At 38.2% G+C, this 26,407-nt stretch overlaps 1 protein-coding gene across 2 annotated transcripts in view; it reads left to right on the plus strand.

Annotated features, from left to right (window-relative positions):
- The window catches only part of LOC131678412 (fez family zinc finger protein 1-like), a 180,295-nt gene that overhangs the window by 70,030 nt on the left and 83,858 nt on the right, over positions 1-26,407 (plus strand). The window contains exons 3-7 of one of the 2 annotated variants that reach the window (XM_058958561.1): positions 19,280-19,652; positions 19,715-19,831; positions 19,893-20,068; positions 20,144-20,237; positions 20,331-20,512. In XM_058958561.1, the coding sequence (XP_058814544.1) occupies positions 19,280-19,652; positions 19,715-19,831; positions 19,893-20,068; positions 20,144-20,237; positions 20,331-20,512 (942 nt within the window). Of the gene's footprint in view, positions 1-19,279; positions 19,653-19,714; positions 19,832-19,892; positions 20,069-20,140; positions 20,238-20,330; positions 20,513-26,407 lie in introns of both variants that reach the window. The other variant, XM_058958560.1, reaches the window with a different exon arrangement.

Genomic DNA, 26,407 nt, shown 5'->3' on the forward strand with positions numbered 1-26,407 from the left:
ATTACACGTAATTCAGATTTATTTGCCATTTTCTAAAATATTGTTTCTAAAATTCGTTGGTTCGTTCGTTAGTATTATTATGGCAGTTGAGCGCTGGAGGGTCCGACCAGCGACAGTCGTTTTTTCGCTTGTTTAGTGCTAATCCCTCATGTCGGAGACAGTGCGTATTATAGCGCATCATTGTACGAATAATGCGCAATACTTCCGGCTTGATTCCCTTGCTTAAAATAAAAGAAATACGATTGTCGCTGGTCAGATTTTCCAGTTTTCAACAGCAGCCAGAATAGTACGGAAAAACATCCGGATTACTCGGCCGCAAATTAAGAGCGAGTAAAGGCGCTTTAACCAAGGCTTATTAGCCAGGGCAAGATGTAAATACCTCTGTCCCATTCCAAAGGACCAAAGGATTGACATTAACATTCTTAGCCAAGTCACTCCCAACGATTTTTATGATTATTATTATTATTATTTCCCCTTTAAACTGAAACGGTTGTCCTCGTTTCTTCCTCCTTTAAGATTCAAGACAATTCGTTAATTGACTTATTCATTAAATGAATAATTTAATTGCCGTCTAATTTTGAAACATCTTCAAACCCAACTCTGCACAGTAGGCCTGGCCGTTTTAATATTTGCGACATATGAAAATATGCTTCAAATATTAATATTGACAAGAAAAGCACTACAGAATAACTGCAGTGTTTTCCAGGATGCTTTTCAATACTGGCTGTTTTCACCGCTGGGTCGTACTGTATATACCAGATTGTCACGACCAAAAAATTGGGGGGTGGGGCGTTGTACAGGGTTACCCTGTAGCCCTGTGGCTTCTATCTGATTTGTCTGAAGTTTTGGTCAAAACTTGTGTTGCCTGATACACACTCAATTGCAGTGAATGCGATCCGTCAGTGCAGTGCATAATATTCGCACCAGTTTTTCACATACACAGATTGTGGTTCTGATGAAGAATGATGTTCAAAATGCCTTTGATGGTTGTTAAAATGAATAAATTATTCTTTTCCTTTTGAATCTTAATGATTTTCATTTATATTTTTTCCATTTTTAGTAAATTTTTTTAGGGTACCGACAACCGCATACATGTTTCATAATAGTAAATTTTTTTTACGAAATTGTTAAAAAAAATTTCGTGTTAACAAAATAAATTAAATTCTTTCATCAGTTATTAGCTAAGGCCTCTAGCTATCAATTGGTATGCTTATTCCCATATATTGTGCAATCAGAGTAATGTTGTGAGCCAAAAACAAAAGTGTGCCGACAACCGAACGCATTCCCCTAGATTTATGCTGTTTTGAAGGGATTTTATGTGAGACGTGCTTAGTTATGGCGGTTCAGAGGGTAAGGTGCTTTTCTCATAGACAACTTGTTGAACGTTCGAACCCAGGCCAGGAGCGATTCTTCTATTTTGTACACTATGATCTTCGCTTGTCCATCTTACTGTTATATTAATAAGAAATTACTTCCAGCTTAAATTTTTGAAAAAAAAAATTCATTCTAATAAAAGTGATATATTCTACAATTGAAAAATATACAATTTTTTTTTGATCATTCCTTTAGTCGGGGCAAAATGTCCCAGTCACAGTACAATATCATCCATAGCCAAAGTATATTATGCCCTACAATAATCAATGAGAACGACCCGAAACAATCGGAGAGCATTGTACCAGTATTACATTTCTTATTTTTGACGTAAGTCATGGAATTCTGAACTGATTTTGAACCGAAAATTGAAAAAATTGTTATTACGTAGTTGTGCTAACAATACAGCATACTACACGAAAAAATCTTCAAAAAATTCATGAAAAAAAAATCCAATTTTCATTTACGAAAATCGTGATTAAACTAGTTCACACCAAAAACAAAACTGAAAACTCAGAGAAAGTATAGTATTCTTATGAACTACTATCGAATTTCGTTTGGATTGGAACTCTGGTTTCGGAGTTATGAGTTGAGGAGTACGATCACATATGAAAAATCCAGAACCTTTATACCTTTGTTATATAGAAAGGTTGCGCAATTGCTCTGAAAACCGATTTTTGAATCGAGACCCGGAAGGCCGTGTCTTATATACCATTCGACTAAAGGACGTCGAGTTCGGAAAATGTTACGGGAATTGAAGAGTGCAGTCTATGTGAATGTGTATCAGGAATTAGGAATCCGTAGCGACTGGCTCAAATGGCACGCTCTCCATGTTGATCGAAGATTTGTGCCTTGCCAATAGAACTATTCACAAGTATTCATTTGTGATGTCATTTTTGTTGAAAGTAAGGAAGCTGAAGCTTAATTTGTGCTGCTCTAACCATACTCGATAACAGCACTACACATTTCATCATCAGAATTTATTGTATAGTAACTAGAAAATACCAAACATGTTGGCCTATAGCGATCTCCGAAGTGGTTACTAGGAACATGATTTTCGAAGATACAAACGTTCACTGATTCAGAGATTCGCATAACATTGCAAGGGTACACCCACTGCACACCCACGACACTCCGTACGCGAGTCCTTGGCGTGGATAAACACCATGGCTTGAGAACTCCTGTTTTCAGTCGCCTTTTGCGACATGGGAACAGGAAGCCAATGGATCCATGCTTGGTTGAGATACATCAGCTTTCCGGATGCCACACGGCATCTAGGCTGGTTTGGTCCGGAGACTTTAATCAACTTCTTAGTGGACCATAGCTACATCTGTTGCTAGTCGCTTCTTACGACATGGGAACAGAAACCCAGTATGTCAATTCTCTGCTGAAATACTTCGAGAGATTTCAGCCCGCCGGATATTATACAAAACCGCGGAATTCACTCTGAAAACTGACATTCTTACTGAGGCTCGGAGGGCCTAGTCTTATATACCATTTGACTAAATTCGTCTTATTTGGAAAATGTTAGTAATGGAGTTCAGGTCCGTGTGCAGATAATTATCAAGGGAGCGTTTTTGATATTGTCCGTGGTTTATATAAGGAAGGCATAGAACCTCTCAAAAGTTGAAGATTTTTTCCTAGTCCCGGAGGGCTGAGTTTTTTTGTCTAAATAAATTCTGACAATGCACTATGGCCCCAAAACTTTGCGACAAAACCGTTGGTTTTAGATATATAGTATTTTCGGCAAACTTTGTTAATACTTTCTTGCCGATTTTTTTTTATATTAGTTGAATTAGGGTGGTCCTTGTGGTTAGGGTGTTCAAAATATCAACTTCTTAGATATGTAAAATTCAGCTACATAGTATTCTACAAAGTTATAAATCAATCAAATTGAAGTAACTTTTCTGAAGAAACTATGTGGTTATCTCTAATGGTTCATGTGCTATGATTTTTGCAATATTAAAGGTAGGGTGGCTCTTTAAAAATTGGTTTTCTATTAATATCTTTTTATGTGCTAATTTCTCGCTAATACTTTGTTCTAGAAGTTTTTAGAACTTTTGTAAATACACATTTTTGCCGAAGCAATGAAGTTTCCATCTCTTTTGCTTGCATAGTTACAGGCGATTTTCAAACCAAAAATGGTTTTTTTCAAAGCTATATATCTTCCAACATTGCAAATGGATTTTCAATCTTTTAATTTCATTTGAAAGATCGAAACTTTTGTAGTTTTTGGTGAAAAAACTGCGGGAGAGTTATTTCTGTAAAATAAATAATTAATTTTTGAAAATGGTGTATTTTTCAACAAAAATCGTTCATAACTTTTCAAATAGACAAGATAATAACTTTGTTACTTCTGCAAAAATCTTCGCCATGCAAAGTTCTAAAAGTGCTGCAAACAAAGTATTTACGATAAATCAATGAATATTTCCGATGGCAAAAATAATAGTCATAAGTCTCATTTCCGATACAAATTATATCTAATACAAACGGCCCCCGGATGGTCTACTTCCGGACCAAAGACAAGCCATTTAACGTTATCGATAAATCGCGTGATCTAACTAAACAACACTTGACCGTGTACGAAAAAGTATTTTGTCTGCGTACCCGCCCGGGAAATAGAGATTGATGGTGTAGTCTCCGAGAAGGGCCATGATTGCGAAATAGGGGCGGCTCCTTCCAGATCCCTGTGCTTCATTCAGTGTAAATTCTGGTATGCAAGCAATTGTGTTCAGTAAAAATCGAGGAGTTTTAGAAAACTTATTTTCCATCAGCCTCATTTCGAGGCTTTCGCCGAATTTGTTCTTCCGAATTTGTTCTTTTGAACGGGGCTCGTCTACTTGTTCGCCTTTTTGTAACCCGGGGCATGAACTGAAGAACCCATTGTAGAAATAAGGCACGGTGTGGAAAATGCGGAGAGGATTAACACATTGGCTCCTGGTCTCGGGACATCCAAAACTTCAAGTGTCTCTATATTTCAGAGGCAGAGAGTGCTCAGAATTGCATGCGAAAAGGTCCTATGAGAACTTTTTGAACGTCAGATCGCTCAAATTTTTCCGAATATACGCGACGTTAGAAACGCAAATAAAAAACATGATGCAAACTGAAAAACGCAGTTATTGACACCGGTTCGTCAATGGAATAACGAGAGAAACAATATTTCGTCTAGCAGCTGGGCTCTACGTCGTGTACTCGATTCGACCTTTGATCGGAATACACGGAACTAAGAATTCTTTATCGGCGACAACAGCATTCCACGTAAATTCACATTCAAATGATAAACGTTTCGCGATGAAATTATAATAATGCATATAAACGTAATAATTGTTCTTCAAACACACAAATTTATTTTACAGAAAAGATACTCGCGCTAAGCATTTTCCCCACAAAACTGGTTTTATATTTACCTACGACCATGTCTACATCGTTACAGTTCCAAGCGTCTACGCTTCCATTGATGGAGCATGGAAAGCACTCCTAATTTTCCCGGAGAGAATATGGGCGACCCTAGATTCTTTATATTGAAATCGTTCCGGATTGCCTGATACAAATATTAGTTTGCGTTCATTCGCATTGATCTATTCCGGGTAATAAGAAAAGTGACACTTAGATTAGGATGATAATGAAAAGGCGGACACTTAGGCATTAGAAGGTAATATTTGTGAAGCATCGCGCATCTTTAACGAATTTTTCAGTTAGATTTAGAGTTAGAGAACGCTCGAAAATTTGGCAAATTTTGTGGGATAATGGAAGTTTAGGAATCCCAAAGGTATTAACCAACCTTGGTTAAAAAGGATGGATGAATGTCGTTACTTTATTTATAACTACTATATTTACTGATGTTGGGATCAACATCCTTATACAAAGGACTTTTGCCTTCCTTATACAAAGTTTACTGATTGTCTAGTGATTGTTTCTCCTTGCTTCAATATTTAATCAAATGATTATTCATGTTAAAAAATTACAAATTGTTTATATTGTCCTTAAAAATATTTCTAACTGCATCCCATAGTCTGAATAAAATTGTATATTAATATTTTTTGTCTATCGATCTGAACTTATTGTTTTAAGATGTAGATGTGTCAAAATGTATGTGCCAATGAGTATAAATATAATAAATAATTTCAAATCTCAAACAAATTGATCCTAATTATTCTCAAGAAATTTAAATTGTAATGCAAAGAAATTTGTATCTGAATAAAAATATGCAATTGTTTTACATCGAGCATTTCCAACGCAAGAATTTTGTGCGAAAAAAACACATACGTGGTTAATCTCAGGTTTTGATATGTTCCAAACTTTCGAGTGGGTAATTCCCCCCTCGTTAATTTTCGAGTGGGTAGTACTACCCATACTACCCAAGCATTCCGCCGGCCCTGGATGACAATATACAATTATGTTTTAGTAGTTTTATAAAGATTTTTATAGAGACCGCCTGGAGGCGGTGTTGGGAACTAGCGGGTTAAACACGGATTTCAATGTGGCATCCCTGGTAGAGGTAGACGGTATGTACTTTCGGTAGTGGCGGCATCTCCTGTGAATCACATGCTTATTATAGAAATTCGTAGAACATACAGGTTGATCAATAATTACTGTTCTTGTATTACCGGATCCATTTACTCAAATCTTTGGCCGAAATGCCCTATTTCCTGTCGTTGGTCAGCCGCCGTTGACTACATTGGATCCCATTCCCAATCCCGCAGCACCATGGGTGGTACAACGAACTCGCCTTCAAGTCTGCTGTTCAATTTCTTCCCCCCCCCAATCATAAACAATTGATTGGAACCAATCACCAATGTCAATCGCAGCGCAAACCCAACCGAATAAGACAACAAATCCATGCTAATGGAGCTTAATTCGATCTAGCTGAAACTCTGTGCGTCCAATATTGCACCGAAGCACCGCTCAGGGTTCAATCGGGACCTCCCGTTCGGGATGATTACGGCTTCTCCGTAGTTAAGTGTCTTTATAGCTTTTCATTTCCTTACTGTACCGTGGAGTGTACGATGTTTTTCTTGTCCGGACTGCTGTGCAGAACGCTATTCGGGTGGAGTTGAATTGAAACAGTCACAGACGGAAATTGATAAATAATTAATTGACGAGGAACGGACGACATTTGACTTGGTTGTTGACTTTCGAATTGGATCTTGACTGAATCGTAGAAAGAGTGTTGAACTCTGGCGTGACTGCGGTTGTAGTAAAACAAAGAGAACCTAAAATCGATTCGCGTACTACACGAAATACGAATTCTGAAGGCATACGGTAATTAGGCGGTTCAAAGGAAACCAACTTTCTGCGGGATACGATCGAGTTCAATTTCGTTTCATTGCTTTTTGTTCCTGTTTACTACCATCATAATAATGCTATTGAAAGCTACTCAGCGGGTATGCTTGTTGTATCAACATTGAGAAACTTGCACGTGACCCTGTCACAGTTCGAGGGGTTGTGCAACATGCAGGTATGATTCAGCATGAAACGATTGACCTTTTCGATCAACTTTGGCTCAACACACATAACTCGATAATCGATCTTATTTGTAACGAATTAAGCGATGAAATTTCACAAAACATCATCCCTGCGAGATTGGTGAGGTTAAATGGAGCAACAAAGCTATTCCCATGGGGTCCTGGCAATGCGATTAAAGTGGAATTGCATCTGATGTAGGTGAATCGAAAGTAAAAATTTCAGAGCACTAAAGACGGCAAAAAGGACAACAAAGTCAATTGAGACATGAGGGTAGAAGGCCACGATAACACAGCGTCAGCAGCTCGAGAGGAAAATTGAAAAACTGTAAATAATCAAAATAAACCTCCCCTAGATTATCGTCATTATTTATTTATTGTTATTGTTATATTCATGTGCCTCTTTGCGTATCTTGTCGAGCGGGGCGGAATTGTGCTACACGTCCTCGTAGCGTAGGGACCGGATTGGCAGGAGGGAGATGTACTCGTACTGGACTATGTAGGGAGAAATAAAAATTATAGCACATCATCAGGTTTTTGGTCTTCCGTTTTATGAGAGTCGCAGTTCAGGGGTGTATTCCTGTTTCATTCATTTTCTGCTCAATAATTGGATGCTAAAGGGAGAATAGGAGATGTGATTTTTACTTTAAGAAATATTATCAAAATGTTTGAAAATCCAAATATATTTTTGTTGATTATTGTTCTTAGACGTTATCACTATATAAAAGTTCACATGGCCTATTATTTAAAAAAAAATCCAGTGCATTGATCTTCAACCCTGACCTTGTCATGCTGGAAGACAACTGCATCACTCTTCTCTCTGGCGACAAAGGAAAATCAGTCACACACAATATGGAAACGTTTGCCGCAGAGTACGAAAGGCACTTGCTTCTGGCGTTCAGCGATACACTTTCCACCAACACGGGGGGTTAATGTTCCGCCAGAATTGCCAGACTCATTTGTTACTCGTTGTGAGTTGATTCTTCTGTTCATTGCTGCTGCCACGGATCGGAGGCAATCTGGAACAAAAAAAAAAAAGATTACGGTGCATTTGTCGAGCAAGGAGGGATGCGAAATGTGATCACCCCTGCGATTGTTCATCATTAGGGGATGAATCGGTGGAATTGAGGGAAAAGTTGTTTTTAATAGATATTTATTTAGTTGAGGTGCACCTGTTAATCGTACCATGATTTTCGACTGTTTTCGTTCCACTTTCTAGCGCTTGTTGATTTTCAAGGGGGAACTAGTGGAATTCGGCTGCTGCTTTGTGACACTGATAAAAATTATATTTGGTCTGTACTTATCTCCTCAAATTTTATTTTATCTTCACTTACTTCCTCTCAGCAGCATATGGCAATCCTTGTGACCGCCTTATGGACTTTAAATCCGAAAATGTGAAAACGACTTACATTCACATTAAAAAAACTGATAAATTATGTCGTGCAGTTAGAAGAGAAGTTACGATTCTGATGAAACTATAACGAAATCGAGGCAGGAAAAATCTGAGATACGATAGAAACTTGCAATTCGTTTATATTACACTGAAATGTATACAGAAAAATTTAACAACCCAAATAAGATTCATTTACCTTAAATTAAAGAAGTTTTCAGATTTGCCATTCACTCGCACTCATTAAGGTTCTTTTTAGTTTTTCGATGCCTATTTAAAATTAAGTTTTGTTTTATTTTTTTATTCGGTTTTGGAATTTTTTTATTCATAAATGACGTAGCATTATATGGGGGAGTTCTGTATTTTGTGATGATGTGTGGCGACAGGGGTGTAGGGGGTCATGTCATGCTACGTAGCCTTTTTGAAGGGGAATAAGGGTTGACCTGATGTCACGACAATCGTACTCGTTTCATCTAACTAACATAATCTTTTATTTTTTTGCGATGACAAGGGGGGGGGGGAGGTTACCGTCAAGCTACGTAATTACCAGGGGAGGTATTTAGGGGTTTGTGACGAAATGCTACGATGGGGCAGGGGGTGTTAAAATCACTCAAAAATGCTACGTCATTTATGGATGGCCCCTTGACCCTTAAATTACTAAGTGTAGCTAGCGGAGATTGTAAAACTGACGCCGTCGATTTCGGCTGAGTGAGCTCGGTTACGCAAAATAAGCCTTCCGCGTTATGATATCGATATAACGTTCTTGATATGATGGACTTGGATAAAGAAAATTTTGGCAAGATCCATTCAAAACGACGAAAATCCGAATACAAAAAAAAACAACAGTGAAAAAGCATGGACGAATGCCACATCTCTTGATGGAAGGTGGCTTGACTGAGAAATGCTGATATTGCTTCATCTCAGAGAAGAGAGATTTCGTGGTGCTTTCATAAAACAGCGTGCACAGAATCAAACAAACTTGGAAAAAATATAGAATGGTGACTTAATTTTGAATTATTTTGAATCTCAAGATCAATCTACCTAACCCATTCTATCCTGATAACTAAAGGCGTGTTGGCCGGGAAATATGTTGTCGAAATTGGGGTTTTCTGTCGCCGCAACTGGCACAACAACATTTCTTCTGGGCGATTAGTAATTGGACAACGCACAGAGGAGTAATTGGGGTCGAATCCTGGCCAAAATTATTTGCTGCTGCAATTGTTGTTATTATGCCTTAATATGAACTAAAAATAGACAATTACTAGTTTTTGGAACAATTTGGCATCTACCCACCAACCAGTGCAGAGGCCAATTTTATATACCCTTTCGAATACTAGTAATTTCTAAGTGATCTTTGTGAATACATTTGTTTTTCCAGTTGCATAAACATTTGATCAGTGGAAAAGGGAGAAGAAAAGGGATATGCATAATGCATATTTTCATAGAGAAACATAATATTTGGCCCTACCGCATTTCGGTGTACCTCAAATTAGTAAAAATTTCAATAGCATTTGTGCCTATCAAATAAACGAAATGAATAAAAAAAAAAAAAAAAATTTCAATATTTTCAAATCGCTTGGGATTGGTAGATCGGACACGATCGGAAGAGTTCGAATATTTTTTGTATAGCTGAAATCTTGTTTTGTAATACTGCTTCAGCAACTTTGCCGGATCTAGCCGTATAATGTAACTTTTTTATCATTCAAATTTGGAATAAAATGTTTAAAAAAGGTATTTTTCAAAGTTGGTGCAATGCACAGCAAGTCTACTTTTTTTAGTTAGTTTTAAGCTGAAGTTAAACAAACGGTTATGTTGAACTAGGTTTGTAATAATAATGTCTTATTTAATACAGTCATCATCACTAGAAAGCGATTTTACTGAATATATAACGAAAACGATTAAAATATCCCTTAAAATATCACCATTGGGCATACATGCAAACATTCTTTAACAATTTTTTATATACTCCTTATTTTGCCACGTTATACAGTGGATTCTTAGGTATGTAAAAAAAATATAACGAAACAAAAAAATCGAAAAAAAATATTTTGGTTCTTGGCCAAGAATTTGTTCTAGTTACTCTTTTGTGCAACGTTTGAAAGTTAATAAATTTAATTTTAATTTTTGTTTCATTTTTTATTTAGACTTACGACGATTACACTTTCTTTTTTACTTTTAACGACATTCAATTAGCTAAATATTATTAAGCAGGGAGTGTTATGAAAATTTTAGAGCCATAGTACTCAAATGAGAGCAAATATGTGAAATATACACATCGGAGAACTAGTAGTGGCAGGGTCATTAGAAACAGGCTTTAAATCTTGCAGGCTAATCTTTTGTCTTCTACTGGCAGGAGTCGAGCTTAGGCAGTGTTGCTACGAATCACTCAAGTCTACCAACATGTCTCACGGCAAAGACACACTTGTCCCTCTTTACCAAGTCGGTTCTACTGAAACAAGTGTACTTGCAAAACAAATCACTGTTAAAACCTTCCAAATCCCAGCGCTAGAGGCGCTGCTGTAGAATAACAGAGGGGTCGGGATCTTTTGCTAGACTTTTGAACCATCCATGAAGAATTTTGGCTTTTCAGCGTATTTTTTACTCAAACGTTTGATGAATTCTATCTGTACTACGGTGAGGGATGATGCAGCTCTCATGGTGCATGCCAAGGAAGCGTGAAGGTTGTACACTACAGGGTGTGCCATCGGGATGTATTCTATTTCAACATTGAACGACTCCGCCATTTTCCAGCCGATTTTGACAAATAAACACAATTCTGAAACGTCATTTAGTGCCGAAATGCTGTCCAATGTCATGCAAAATGCCCGCAAAAGAGCTGCTTTATAAAAATGGCATAAAATATCCCTAAAAACGTGTTTACTTGTGTAAATCGGTTGAAAAATGGTGGGGTTGTTCAATGTTGACAAACGATGCATCTAGCTGGCGCATCCTGTACTTATCCCAGGCATGATTCAATGCTCAAAGCAGGCGCACAATTTTGGCAGGATCATTCCGATAAATTTATTGTGAAATGTCTGCATATATTCCTCCTCTCAAGGATACGAAGCGCTATTTTCGTGTGAGGCCATCTATATACCACGCGAAAAACTTTGGAGGAGGAGATATGGAAAAGCTTTCACTTCCATTGCATATTATTAATTGTAGAAATTGTTTTAGTTTTACATTGGCCAAATAGGCTTTTCTGTTTAATTTTTTTTTCTTTCGATTGGTATTTTTTTATTATGTTGATTTGAAATGGCTCGCTGCTTTAGTTTAATTGAGCCGTGAATATTTTATGTTTTTAAAAAATAGAAGAAATAAAAAAGAACAAATCAAATAAAAAAATGTTTAAATGAAAAATTATTGCTGCTGTTCTGGGTGCTTTGCTTGCCACTACGCGTGTGAATCTGCCTTCATGCTGGTTGTTCATTTGCTGGTTGTTGACCATTGAGTCTGTCCTGTTCCTCGCTCTCGTGTACGTTCATGTCGTCTTCGCTAGAGCAGTTTTGGTTTTCGTTGTTGGATGTTCGATACTTATTGTGCTTTTGGGCGACCCTTGTATCCTTTTTTCTGGTTTACTATTTCGATAGATGTACTGGTCGATGGTCTGGTGATATCTTGGATTATTGTCTGACCGACAATTATTGTTTGGCCGGATGTCTGCGGTGTAGCGGCAATTGGTTTTGAATCAGTTCTTGGTTGGTTATTTGATTGTGTTTTTGTGGCGTAAGTCGAAAGTTGTTTGTTAGTATTAATTGAAATAGATTCCGTAGTGTGCAGTCTGGTTACAAAAGTGACACGTGACGTCTACCCAGGGTATTTACATTGCATTCTTTGGCTATAAATAAAACCTTTTGGTGATTAGGCTTCGAAAGTCAAGTGAGAAGGAATAGATTGGTTCAGTCGCATTCTCACCACCCGAACACCGTTTCGGATACCAGGGAAAATGTTTATCCAAATGTCAATCGTAACGGATTCTACTTCTCAGTATTACGATATGAATCTTTTAATGAATTTGCTATTGCGAGGAGCTAAATCGTGTAGGCGAGTATCCATTATATCGTTCTCAATATACACGGGAATGTGGTTTTACCGTTGTTATATACGACGCCGTGTTGCATGTTTCTTTTATTCACGAAACTTTCTGCAGCGGCTAAAGTATTGAACGTTGTCAGTGACTCATTTCGAATATGGTTAAGTTGAATGTGGAACACTTCCTTGAACTCAAGTTTCAAGTTCCGAGAATGAACTCCCGCTTAATAGTGGTATTTCGTCGATTAGTCTGGTGTCTGAGTGCTGCTCTTTGTCGCTTAAATTCTCAGAATCATCGATTGGACCAGAGCGGTTTTGGTCTGGTATGCTGGACAGGGACATGTATTTTGAATTTTTTGGAACAAATGAAAATATTTCTGTCACATCATTAACACTGTTCGTGTTATTCAGCATAGTCATCCAATTTAAAGTTTGCAGGGACTGGTTAAGTCTAACATAATCAGTTCGACGGCGCCGGTGGTTGAGTGGTAAGCATGACCGTTACTCATTCCAGTTGGTCTGGGTTCAATCCCAGCCGAGGTCGTTGAGATTTTTCTGAAGCGAAAAAATCTGTGGTCGCGTCTTACTTTGGAAGGGAAGTAAAGTCGTTGGTCCCCGGTCCATGAGTTGATGGATGGATATCTAGTCCAGATAGTGGAATCACCTCTCTGGCGTCGGCAATGAAGAAGTAGAATCCAACTTCTACACTTACTAACAAATTCCTCCTCTCGTGATACCTGTGGAGTGCGCAGTAGTTTATACGGCCTCTAGCAAAAGTAAGTATCGGAATAACATTCGTTCTCTTTCCTTCCGCGATCTTCGTTCGGGCCTGGCCGGCGCCAGTATTAATCTATGAACAGTTTTGAACTACCACATTGAAAGATGTTTCGTTACTCCCAAGCATAATTATCTTCTGTTATCTGTGCAACTTCAGTTAGTTCAGATCGACAACGGAGTAGCAGCCAGGGTTGGTTGCACAAGCACACTTGTTAAGTCTGACATAATCAGTTTTTGTGAAATTGAACTTAAAGTCTTCGCACATCTCGTCAAAAACAATATTCTGTGTATATGAAAGTCTAACAAAAAGGGGAGGGTCATGTGAATCAATATTAATAAGTGGCTCATCCACCTCATACACATGGAAGTCCCTCGATGCTTATTTAACGCGATTTCGAATGTTTGCCACATTACACATCTGCAGGTCATCCAGTCTAGTGGTGAAATACTAGATCTCGATATGGTTGATTCAAAGGGGTCGGTATAAGCATAGCCGGACAAAGTGCTTTTCCACTCTATACCAGACTGATTGTAATCTCCAAATAATAAATGATAAGCTTTCAGATTGAGTGAATTTGCAATATCCAGCACTGCATCGATATGCTTCTGAATAACGTTGCATTATATGCGGAATCTGGGACGAGATACACAATCCATACACAGATATCTGATCCACGGCAGAGTTGCTCAAGTCAATTGTTGCGACCAATTTTGTGTTTAGAAGACAGTCGATTTGAAATAGCGATCAGAACACCACCACCCCTTGTTTTGCTGGAAGTAATTTTATGGCGATCGCTTCGATATAGTTCATTCCCAGGACCGAATGACTGTAGGGAGTTTACAACGTCGTTCAGACGTGTTTCTGTAAGCACAATAATATCCTGATCTGCATCGGATGTAGCCACAAACAGCTCATCGATTTTCGTGCGCAGTCCTCTCACATTTTGGTATGTAATATATTCCTAACTGTTGAGATAAGACATCATCGGACGGTCGGGCAGCAGAAACAATCGTGATGTCATCGTGGTAGGAGTTACTAATCGCTAAACGAGCGACGGTATCGGATCTGGAGCTGTGTTGTCCATCGATTAACTGGAAGCGCCAATTTCTTTGAAGGGGAGCAGTATCGAGAGTAGCTTCTGAGGGACATATACCGTCATTGGGCTAGCTTTTCCGGCTGATTTTTTAATAAAACAATTCAATAACACGGCGTGTGTCTTTATATATTTAAAATATTAATGTTACCATTGAATCCTGCGCACGTTACCATTGAATCCTGCGCACACAAGTTACCATTGCAGAGAGTCTTTTCCACAGCGGCGGGGCTTTTTTAGCGTCACCTGCTAACGCCTGTAGATCATTCGGTTTGTTTCCTTGACTACCCCTTTCGTCAATACTATCCATTATCGCTACTGTCTTGAATTTCACGGTAGAATTGAATGGGTATTTCTTAGAGTTACTAATTACGGCCGTAAGATCTTGCTCATTATAGTCTGCATCCTTTTTGACAGTACGGCTTGTGCTTCAGAATACACTTAGATGATTCAATATTCGTTGATGATTTAATAGTTTTTTGTTGGTTGGACAATCTGAGATTAAACTCTGGATATCTGTTTTGGTTATAGTTGGGGTTCATCGTCGTTAACGCTTAATCGCTTCACCGTGTTGCAACAGATATCTGTGGATTCCACTAACTGGTGTACCCGCAGACAGATCATGTAGCCGTGTGTCGACTGTACCTTCATGCATATATCTTGACCTTGGCGTTATCATGTTCACGAAAGTGTTTCATGTTGTTTTTTTCGATAAAGTCGTCTAATTGGAGTGAATTGTCGAAGTATACCAAAACCACATTCCGTACATGTTGGAACTGAATAAGTAGAACTTGGTAAGAGACCGTTCATATAGCGCGTGAACTAAAATGCCTTAGTTTTTGATTCGTTCTGTGCCGTCACGCGGGGACAATTTCTATACATCTACTTTCCTCTCCGAGATGGCCACGTGAACTTTTCCGAGGTTTTTGTCGAGTAATTTCTGGGTTTTCCTATGATAGGAAAAATGCGAATTTTCTCAATATATTGGATTGCTTTGATGGTGGCTGTATCGTCAATAATTCAATGAAAATGACACGAGATTTGCCCACAGAGTTTAATAGGTTTTCTTAGACTTTTGCGAAAATGTCCGATTTCAGAACAAAGTTGTACACCTTTAACATGTGTAGACACTTTTTGACATTTATCATAGTATTTTGTGTTATTGAACTAAACTATGAAGGCTTATATTATATATATTTTATCAGCCCCTTGATGAATTTTAGGCTGAAGAAACTGTACATTTTTTTTCTTGCTTTTTTATAAACTGCAGCTGTATAATATGCTTTATTAATTCCTATTCTTAACGCTATAAGCCCTATCCAAATATCAGGGGCTGATAAATTCGAGTATTCATTGTATTAACAATATTCTTTCAAATCCAAACATAGTGGCATTTCACAATGATACAGAAGATTGATTCAAGTGTTTCTGGGAGTCAGTGTCTGCTTTGTTTTGAACTCTACTAATATTGTGATGACAGTTATTTAGGAAAACATAAAGCGGTATCATTAACAGACACTCTTTGTACATATAAAGGGCAAAATAATATTCGTCATTCCGGAAAACAATATTCAGAAACCTGTATCGAAAACTCTACCTCTACGTTTAAGTCCACGGAAATCAAATTCAACACACATTCTACAAAACTATTACCTGAACCACAGACGGTAGCCAAATTTATGGCTGCCCTTTAGCCAATAATAAAAATTGCAAAGCTGCTTCCAGTACCTCAAAAATCAACAGCCAGCACAATCACCGAGGAAGCAATTAAGAGAGACGATGGGTTCACTCGCGCTGCCCATAACAAAGAAGCAAAAAAAGGAAAACATCAAAGCAGCATTGATGACATGGAAGTGCACAAAAACAAATGAGACATAAATGGCCCCCAGGATATATATTCCCGCCGTTTTAAAATGTCATTTAAAATATATTCCCGCCGTTTTAAAATGTGAACACGTGCCATGGCAACCACGCTACATCTGGCGGCCAGCAACAAAAAAATATTATTTTATATTTTTATATTTTATATCTTGTACATTAATATACAAAATAACAACGCGCTAACCTGTCAAATAAAAGAATTACTCTTCAAACAATTCATTTTTCGGGCTTTTACGTAAGTACCAATACCTTATTTAAGACTTTTTGGTCCAATGGGGAAAAAGAGATCGAAATGGTGAGTTAAGCAAAAGCAATCATGTGAAAAAAGATTCCCCCCAAAGGCACGATACGAACTAACAACCCTTGGGACTCCGGCCCACTGCCCAAACCCTTATGCTATCCCTGAGATATGATGACGTCCCAGAAAGAACACATGATCATCGCGTTGGCGACAGTGATCGTGCCCTGTGAAAAGCGAGATCACACATAACCGCAGCTGCCACCCAACACATTTCATCTATTCAATTTGGCTGCAAGATACCAAGGTCCGGTTTTTATCATCGTCTGGTGTCTAATTTTTAAGTTCATTAACCATCGTACTTCGGTGGGTGATAAAGCTAATCAATACTGTCGATTTCTGGTCCCTTGCACAATTAACAGATATATGACAGAAGTAAGTAAGTAAGCCGTTCGAATTAAACAAATAATTTATTTTTTTGGTTTTTGACTTAAATTCCAATACCTTATTTAGAACTTTTTGGTGGTATCCAACGGTGAAAACGGATCGAAATGGTGAGTTAAGCGGCAATAATGTAAAAAAATCCCTCTGGTGTCAAAAATGTGTTCTAGTCTCAGAGGAGAACTTTTTTTCAGATAATTACTTTTGCTTAACTCACCATTTTTGTCTGGTTTCTCCGTTTCCACCAAAAAGAATTATTATTTTATTTTATTATTATTTTATCAAAATCTGTCACTTTTTTTAAAAATTATATCTTCGACCGCTATCTCTATACAGGGTGTTTGGTTCATGGTTAAGAACCTCTCGAGGGATGATTGGCTGTCAAATTGCTCTAAGCATACCATCAAATCTCAACCGTCACAGGGTTATTAATCTTTTTGTGTAAAAAACTTATTTGTCTTAAAATACAAGAGCATACTTTGTATTTTAAATCTTTTAGTTCCATTTGAAAGCTGATAAAATTTCCTATTGAACGGTTTTCTCATATCTTTCAGTTAATTAGTTTTAATTACCTTTCAGTTGTAAAGTAGTTCAATGTTAGCGATTTTGTGGAGGTTTTTGTTAATTTTCTCAAAATAATGAATAATGATTCTAGCAATATCTATTATCCAAAAGATGGATCTGAGGACGATTCATAATTTGTTCTTCAACATCATATTGTTATCTCTTCTCATTCCTTTGCAATTTCATTACTAAACTTTTCCCGTAATCGACTTGCAAGTTAAGAGTACTAAATGACTTTTAATTAGTAAAAATAGTTCACAATTGGCGTTTTTCGAGGAGTTTTGTAACTATTCTAATTATTAATCAAGAAAATCTATCATTAGTCGTTACTATTGTTCATTTGGTGCTTGTGCTTATAACTTGTTATTTGTTATTTGACAAATATCCATATCTGTTTTCATTTCGCTGCTATTTAATAGTTAACACAGCATGATGTCACCACAAATTTAGTGGGATCGAAATTGTTGAATTTGTGTATGAAACGATGTGATAAAAATGATTTTGCATCGAAACGAGAAGAGATAATTGAATGGAGTCGAGGCAAGATTTGCAGAACTTGCTAAGATGCATTAATTCCATGATAATAATGATGCCGTTTATTATTTTGGGAAAATTAACGAAAATGCTAAAAATAACACTAACTTTAATCTTATTTACTTCTAAATAAATTGTAAATTCACCTTACTGAAAGGTATTAATACATTTTCTCTGTCAAATTTTCCTGGCTTTCTAATGAAAAAAAAAATGTACAAAATAATAAAGTGCCATACTTTTTCAATTAGAACTTCAATTAGAGAAAATGAGATAAAAATATCCAAGTTCAACAACCCAAACACATGGAAAACAAGAAAAGATAAGTGTATCATGTCAAAGAACGAACTGTGCAGCTCTTCAAGACTAGCAATCTGAATGATGATGTTAACTACTAGGATTTTCGAGAAATGAAAGTAAAATTGATCAAAATTGTTAAATTTTAAATAAATTACTTTGAAAATGTTGTCTAAACTAATTAGCCGAAACATGTGAGGGTATCACTCAATGTGAAATTTTCTCACCTTCCCAATGGACCTAAAAGATTTAAAATACAATGTATACTTTTTGGGTTAGAAGTATTTTAAGACAAATAAGTTTTTAACACAAAAAGTTCAATAACTTTGTCACGGTTAAGATTTGATGGCATGGGTAGAACGATTTTTTTCTCCAAATGTTACGGTCAATCACCCCTCGAGAGGTTCTTAACCATGAACTAAGCATGCTGTATAAGCTTGCAACAAATTCACTGGAAATAGTTTTTCGAATTTACTCATTAATATGAATACTGCAAAAAAAAAAAATGGAAAATATCGATATTCCGACCAGATTACTTTTCATGCCACAAAGTTTGTTACCCTCACTGACTCATCAGTTCTAGTGACGCAAAAAGAAAGGTAGTTCAATTGTTTAGTCCGCACCTGTATATAAATTTCTGCGGCATTCAGTAGGAGTTTGCTATCTAACAAACGAGAATCGCTGAACATTCCCAAACAGATTTTATGGCACTTGAAATCATGATGCGAAAATAAGCGCACACCTATTTTTCTCACCGCTTTTTTCACAGTGTCACACAGCATATCGGAACAAGCTCGATAATCCACTGTAAACAGAACATCTGTTTTCGTAAATAGAACGTCGTCAAAGCGAACACATTGTCCTCTGAACAAATCCCTTTTTGCCAAATGCTCCTCGGCCAGTCGCAGCCACAGCGCAGCAGCGATGTGTTGTCACATTTTCTCGATTCGCTACGGCCCCGATGAAATGATGTCAGCCAGGTTCATATGCCGCATGGCAGCAGGGGGAAACGATATGCATTTTGAATCCTTCCCAATTGTGGCGATAATGCGCCGTGAAAATTACTCTGGCGAAAAAATCGCAGGGGCGTACTTCTGAAACCGAGCAGTTGTTAGTTTTTCGTGACAAGCGCGAACCAAATCGGTGATTAATATTGTGTGATGTTGAATAAATAAACTCCTTTTCTCGTTTCGGATTACAGATGAAATCAAATTCGGCATCAGCCGGTTGGTCAAGAACGAATCGGAGGACGAGGACAATAATAATGTGTACCACCAGCAGAATCACGTGACGAATGCCTCCTCAAATGGATACGATTCGAGCAGTCTCAGCGTGCGGTCTCGATCGCGTAGCAGGTCAAGGTCCCGGGATCGTTCCACCAGGTCCAGGTCTTCGTCGATAGAGCTGGAAGTGGATTCGCCACCTCCTCCGCGGATCAGCAGTATGTCACCAACGACAGAAATTCCTCATATACCGAAAAATTCGGAAGCGTTCTCGGTGTCGGCTCTGCTGAAGCGCGAGGATGAACCCAAATCTAAGTCGCCTTTGTCGAATGGCTCATTTGAGTGCGTGAGGTAAGAATTATCAATGTACACCTGTTGTTTTGAACTGAATCCAAGCTGTTTTTTCCTGGTAGACCAAATTACAGTCAGTTCTACGAGCAAAGCCTGCTAAATCGACCACTATTTCACCCGTTCCCGTTCTTCGCAATGCTTCAGCAGCAAGGTCACCAATTGAATCCCGCCTTAAGCAAGTGAGTTATGTACTAATTCAAAAAAGGATTTGTTTTTATTAAAAAAAATATTTTTTTACAGCTATCACGCTTCGACACCGGAAGACATCCTCCGATTGCGACATTTCATGGCTCAGAATGCGGTGGCCGTGGCCGGTGGAGCAGGTGGTGGTGGTGGTGGTGGAGCGAATGGACCGACCGTAGCCCATCTGGATTTTGGCCATCCACATCATCCCCATCACCTGCTAATGCGACCAGGTATGAGACACTTAGCTGACGTTTATACATGTATTAAATGTGACAAACTCTTTACTACCTCCCATGGACTAGAAGTGCACGCGCGGAGAACGCACAACGGCAAACGACCATACGCCTGTGAGCTGTGCAACAAGACCTTCGGCCACGAGATTAGTTTAAGTCAACATAGGTAAGGCTCGTGCTGTGTGCTTGATGCTGAAACATAGGCCTAGTGTAAAATATTTAATTGACATCATTGTTCGCTTTGTACTTTTTTCTTCAGAGCTGTGCATAGTGTAGAGAAGGTATTTGAGTGCAAGCAGTGCGGGAAGGCGTTCAAACGATCCAGCACCTTGTCGACACACCTGTTGATCCACAGTGATACCCGCCCGTATCCGTGTGGATTCTGTGGGAAACGTTTCCACCAGAAGAGCGACATGAAGAAGCACACTTACATCCATACCGGTGAGTAGCACCTTGATTGGGTATTGTTTTCCTGATCGAAACAACTAATATGCAATTAATACATATTTGGTCATGTGTCGTGAATAAAATTATTCCGCTTGGAAATTGGCAAATATATCCATCTTGATTTCTGGAATAGTTACCACGTAAATTGGAAACCGTGTAGAAAGTTTTCAATTTTTCTATTCATTAATATTTCATCAAACGAAAAATTTTGTTGTGTGATAAGCGACATTAGTGTAATTAGTAGGAGAATTGGAACCCAATTATAGTTTATTTATTGCTCTATTGCAGTACTCCATAAATATGCGCTTGGAGTCGAAGATTACGTCAAAATCTCTGATAATTTCTCATTTTTCTACAAGTTGGTCTCCTAAATATATATTTAATGATTATTATTTAATTCGTTTATTTGATAAGGCACGTTTGCGTTAGCTTAAAGGTGCCATTTTTCTATTGTTTTACATTTTGAATTTCTTAAAACTAGGGGGTTACACATTTCAATATTATTTTGTTTTTATATAATGAAACTAAAAAAAAAACTTTGCAGCTAACTTATACATATACAAGAGGGGATAATATAATATTCGTAAAATTACAGGGACGGGTCATTTTTGGGGGAAGGGGAGGAGTTGCTTCTCTAATCTTCCGGTCATCACATCGCATGCTTTGGTATTCTTAATATGTAAACATGAAGATGTGACACAAGGCGCCAAGAGCGCACTAAAATCCTGTCAATCCTATTTGGCATTGGATTCTCTGCTCTAAATATATCACCAGGGGACCATTCATAAATGATATTGTATATTGACAATAGGGGAAGAGCGTCACGTAACGAGATAAAAACTAAAAATGAATTTTAGACGTATCAGCGGATCAGGGATAAAAACGAACAACATTGTTTATGAATGGCCCTCAAACAAAGAATATTCCATAACGAATATCACCTAACATCTGTGACAGAGCATTGGGATCAAGGCCAAGTTCCCCCTGGGTCATACAAAACTGAGAAGCAACATTAATTTAGGCACAGATAGCAGACGTCCATTAGTTTTCATTTTTTTTGTCTTTTCATTTGTTTCTCTTGCTACAATATATGCGGCTCGAGTGTGACGGCCAAGGAAACGGGAACCCAGTGACCCAAACAGATCTGGAACAGGAAGGAGGACTACGAACAAGGGAACAAACAACAGATGAGAAATCGTTTACTTATTTATTATAACTACGATACTAATCACAATTATTTTGCTTTACTTGTTTCGTTTCAGCAAACCAAAATCTATACGAACTAGCACATACAAACAGTTAGGCTTTGAAGTTTCTCATCTTGACAGAGTCTAGATGGGCGGACGAACGTCTGCCAGGGGGTGGGCTGAGAAATGACAATGACACTGTACGAGATGGCGCTGGGCCTGTGGCCTTCGACTGGTATGGTCCATTCTCATTGATTCGGAAGTCTTGGCTGGTTGGTAGATATTTGCTCCTATTTGCAAGTTGATCAATTCGCTTGGGTGGGGGACATGTGTATCCTACTAGTTGTCGACTTTTTTGATCGTGAGTATGAGGCTAGTTCAGGAAAGGAGTGCAGGACTGGCACCTAAGAGATAGTTAATTATTCAGGACTTGTTCTTATGATTATTAAACTCGACCAATCACTCCGGCTCTCAGAAATGATAAGCAACCCTTTCGGGTCGGTGTGGTCTATTCGAATCGAACCAGGTGGACATTCGGTTCGAGCAAACTTTATGTGGATAAATATTGCTTGCGCCTTTATTGGCAGAGATTCTTTTTGCGAAATCCTAAAATACCTTCACTGGTATAGCTACTCAGGATAATAATAATAGAAAAATTAAGGGTTTGCCTGGTCCATAATGTAATGAATATGTATATTGACTAGAACAGGGATAATCGAGTTATAAGATAGAGAAGAAACGGCACAGTTGTAGGAAAAGTATTCGCGAGTAAGGACTAATACTGCTAGTATGTTTACCGTTTCAATTAATAATCGATTGATCCGCTTCGGACCTAGGAGACAAAAAGGAGATTAGGAAGAGACAGAAGCGGACTCAATGCGAAATTTGCCAATATGACGTTGACCCCAAGGCGATGGTAGGATGATTTTCCATAGCATGACAGACTAGATGACACGACGTTACACGCTCTAAACTTGCGCCAAATAGTTTGTATGTATGTATGAATGTAAGCCTGTATGTATATTTGTATGCATGGATGTGTATAGGACAAATGTATCCCTGAGCAACATGGAAGGACACCTCTGAGCCGCCAAAACGCTCATGGGAAGCCGGGTGCGCGGTCGTAGGTGTGACCATAAAGCACTGCACACACTGTCAAGTGCAACGGAGAGACGGTAGGTGTACAGTTAATGCACATAGGTTGCAGAAATATGTTGTTGAGACAGCCCGATTGCACACTGATAAATAACAATAACAATAACAATTACGGGGACGGGTCATTTTGTGTGTTCTTTGTATAGTAAAGCACTTATGATTTTTAGAAAGGAGATTATTGGAGCAATTAATAAGCGAAACATTTTACAAGCTTATTAACTAGAACTAACTAGAGAAAGTGGATCAATTTCAATAAGATTAGTTGGGATTGATTAAGGCTATTTTTAAGTAGTGGCTCTGTTGGGGATTTCTTAACGAGATTAAATATTGATCAACTAAAACTATTACATCTATTGATTGGGTAGCAAGTTTTCTGCTAAAAGCTATAGAATTACACTTTTGTGTTAAGGTTCAACTGAAAAAGTCTCGAAAGTTACCATCGAGGCGAAAAAAGTTTCCAAACCTTCATGAAAATCAATCGATAGTACTATACCAATGCCCGAATACCTTGAATTTTAATGAAGATTGTATAAAGGGCCGCGAAAAAACTGCTTTATTCGTTTCTAAAGATGGCCGCTTTTGAAGGCATTCTCAGTTGAACCTTAAGTTGTAGTAGAATTTTGATACACCGTGTGAGGAATTGTGTATTTCTTATTTCCATTTATAGTTTCATATAGTTTACATATAAAGGCAGTTATATGCGTTTAAATATAAAAGAAATATCGTTTATGTACAAAAAAAATGGGGACTCAAGTGGGAACTCCGGGCGATGCCAGAGGTGTTTAGAGGTTACTTATTTTTCGTTGAATATGATATGAGCCATTCCAAAAGTCTTGCTTCCATGCAGCTTTTCTACAGTTTGAGTAAAAGTAATAGAATATCAATTCTTCACCGTTGTCTGTATACAGGGTTTCGACGTGGTCAGGAGTTCCTTGCGTAGTTTTCTTTAGTATTTCTGCAAATGATCGCTTGGAATGGATTCTAAGGGTACGTTTAAGTTTATTTCCGCGTAGTTGATAGACGAAACATCCCAAGTAACAATTGAAGTTTTATAGCATGCTACAACTGCAATCTAAGTTTTATGAGTTGCTATAAAACTACTATAAATCCTTAAATGTTACCAGGAATGTCGCGATATCATGCAGATTCCCCGCAAAGTATGGACACTTTTCAGCATCGTAACTGCAAGACTCGTCCATATTATTCTCGCCACATTTTCCACAGTAAGCCATATTGCCACAATGGGTTGATGTGCGTCCCAATTATTTGCAATTAAGGTACAAAAAGACAAACCTTGTGCAAGAGGATGTAGCTTGGTAAAGCGGTCACCCAACAGGAATTTGATTTGATGTATGCAAACGCATTGTAAACCATTATTTTTACCGGCAGATGTAAATGGTCTCTAAAATAGCCAGCCAGATCCTCACCCGTCAAAATTCTCATCGTCGACCACACCCTCAATCTCGACTTCCCGAGCGGGTTTGTAGCCACGATAGTTCACGAAGAGCTCGCAGCAAGCAACATCGTTTGCCTTTGCTTTGAGCTGGCTATCACCACCCTAAGTTTGCTCGAACGGACCTTTTCTGTTTTGGTCAGTCAAGAAGCGTTCCGTCAGACCTTTTGAAATTTTTTACAAATTCAAAGATTTACTTTTGTCCACGGGTTGGAGAAGCACCAGAAAAGGATTATGAGTCGCATCCTGACCCCCCGCCCCTCCATTATTTTCCCATCCAAAGGGGAAGCCGTGAGCAAATGTAAGTAGCGCCAGAGCAGATTAAAATGAAACAATAAATGTGTTCTGAAGAAAACAATAATGGCACTTATTTTTAAATTGGCTACCAATGACGCATAGTCGAGTAGGATGCTACTTTCGACGATCAAAGCGCTTTGGATATGTATTCTGGTGGATCAGTTTATTCGGCAAAGCATTTTGGATGAAATTGAGTAGTATTTTAACAAGTTTGGTTTAGATCTAGTTTAGTAGGAACTGGTCTAGATCAATTCTATTTTTTGATTGCTGCGTTCTATTAAAAAAAACTTTCTGCGGCAAAATTGCTTGTTTTGATATTTTGAACACATACTTCAAAGACATTTATATTCCATAACCTATATAGGTGGCGCTAGATGACACTTTTGAAAAACTATTCCAGAAAATGGGTGTCAACATTTTTACGTTACTATCTTTGAAAAATTCGTTTAATTGCCGAATCATCGAAAATATACAATGTTAAAATTGGCTGCTTCCTCATCTCGTACAGTTCTGAAACCAGAAAGAGCACCACTCGTGAACAGCATACAATAAAAAAAAATATTACTAGCGCCACGTCGCTCCGACGTGCACGTCTAACATATAGACATAGCGAAATTCTGTTGCCCCCATTCCGTTGAGTGAAATGAGAGAAGATAAGCATGATTATCATTTCGTGGCAGTCTTCCCATGAACATCGACAAGTCTGCACCCGTGTACAAAATTTCGTGCACGCGTTTAACCTCAAACATGCTTTGCCTGTGTGTACAGGTTCACATCGAACGCCGAACCCAAGCGAACGATGTGCAAACTTAGGTTTAAACACCGTGAACGTACACCGTGTGCGTACATAATTTAGGCACACACAAGACAGAATGAGTCAATGCTAGTGATGATGAATGAGACAAAGAGCAAACTAGTATCAAGAACCTGTGTGTACGTACATGAGGTTCTGTTGTGCAGACGAACATGTGCTCGTGTTTTGGTACGCATTAGCGCATTCGAGTTTGCACACGAAATGATGGTGTAGGATGAGCACAGAACTATAGTGAACATGGTGTTCGATGTTCATTTGGGAAGACTGTTTCGTGGACCCATTATAGATCTTCAGTGCGCGAGGTGGAAATGTTGATCAAGGTGAAAATGGAAGTTGTCCTTGTACAAGTTTCACACGTACAGCTACTTCATACGAGACAAGCAGTACTAATAACCCTCGCGGACCACCAATTTCTTTTCGATTTCTTGCAATAGAGATGGATTCTTATTTTGGCCTAAGTAACAGTTGATAGTCTCGTCCAAAACAGGGTATAAATTAAAAATATTATCCAGCAGATCCAAAAATCCAACAAAAATCTTGTTTTTCGACTTACACATTTTTCAATAAAAATTCGCTCCTAGCGCACGCACACGAAAACTGAGAACTGCAATATGTTGCGAGACAGAACAGAGCTACATGATAGCCATGAAAATGATATATAAGCTTTTCGTAATATTACCATTGCTGAGAAACAGCTGGGCGTCCGAATTGGCCAGCGGTCCGAATTGCTCCACTTCCCCCTATATGAAATAATTCCAATATCTATTTGGCTTAAACAGGTGGGCAAAAATAATCTCAAGTTATGTTATTTATTTGTTTGGATCAATTTTCTAATTCCAACTTTTAATTAAAATAAAATCGGCTTCTTGAAATTCCTGCTAATTTGCCTCATTCACATAGTGAACCGAAACAGGCCGCAACGTCGCTCAGCTGAATAAACGATAACAAACAGGCATTTACCGCCTCATATGTCGTTATTACGT

The sequence above is a fragment of the Topomyia yanbarensis genome, chromosome 2, assembly GCF_030247195.1.
Source record: "Topomyia yanbarensis strain Yona2022 chromosome 2, ASM3024719v1, whole genome shotgun sequence".
Classification (NCBI taxonomy): Eukaryota; Metazoa; Arthropoda; class Insecta; order Diptera; family Culicidae; genus Topomyia; species Topomyia yanbarensis.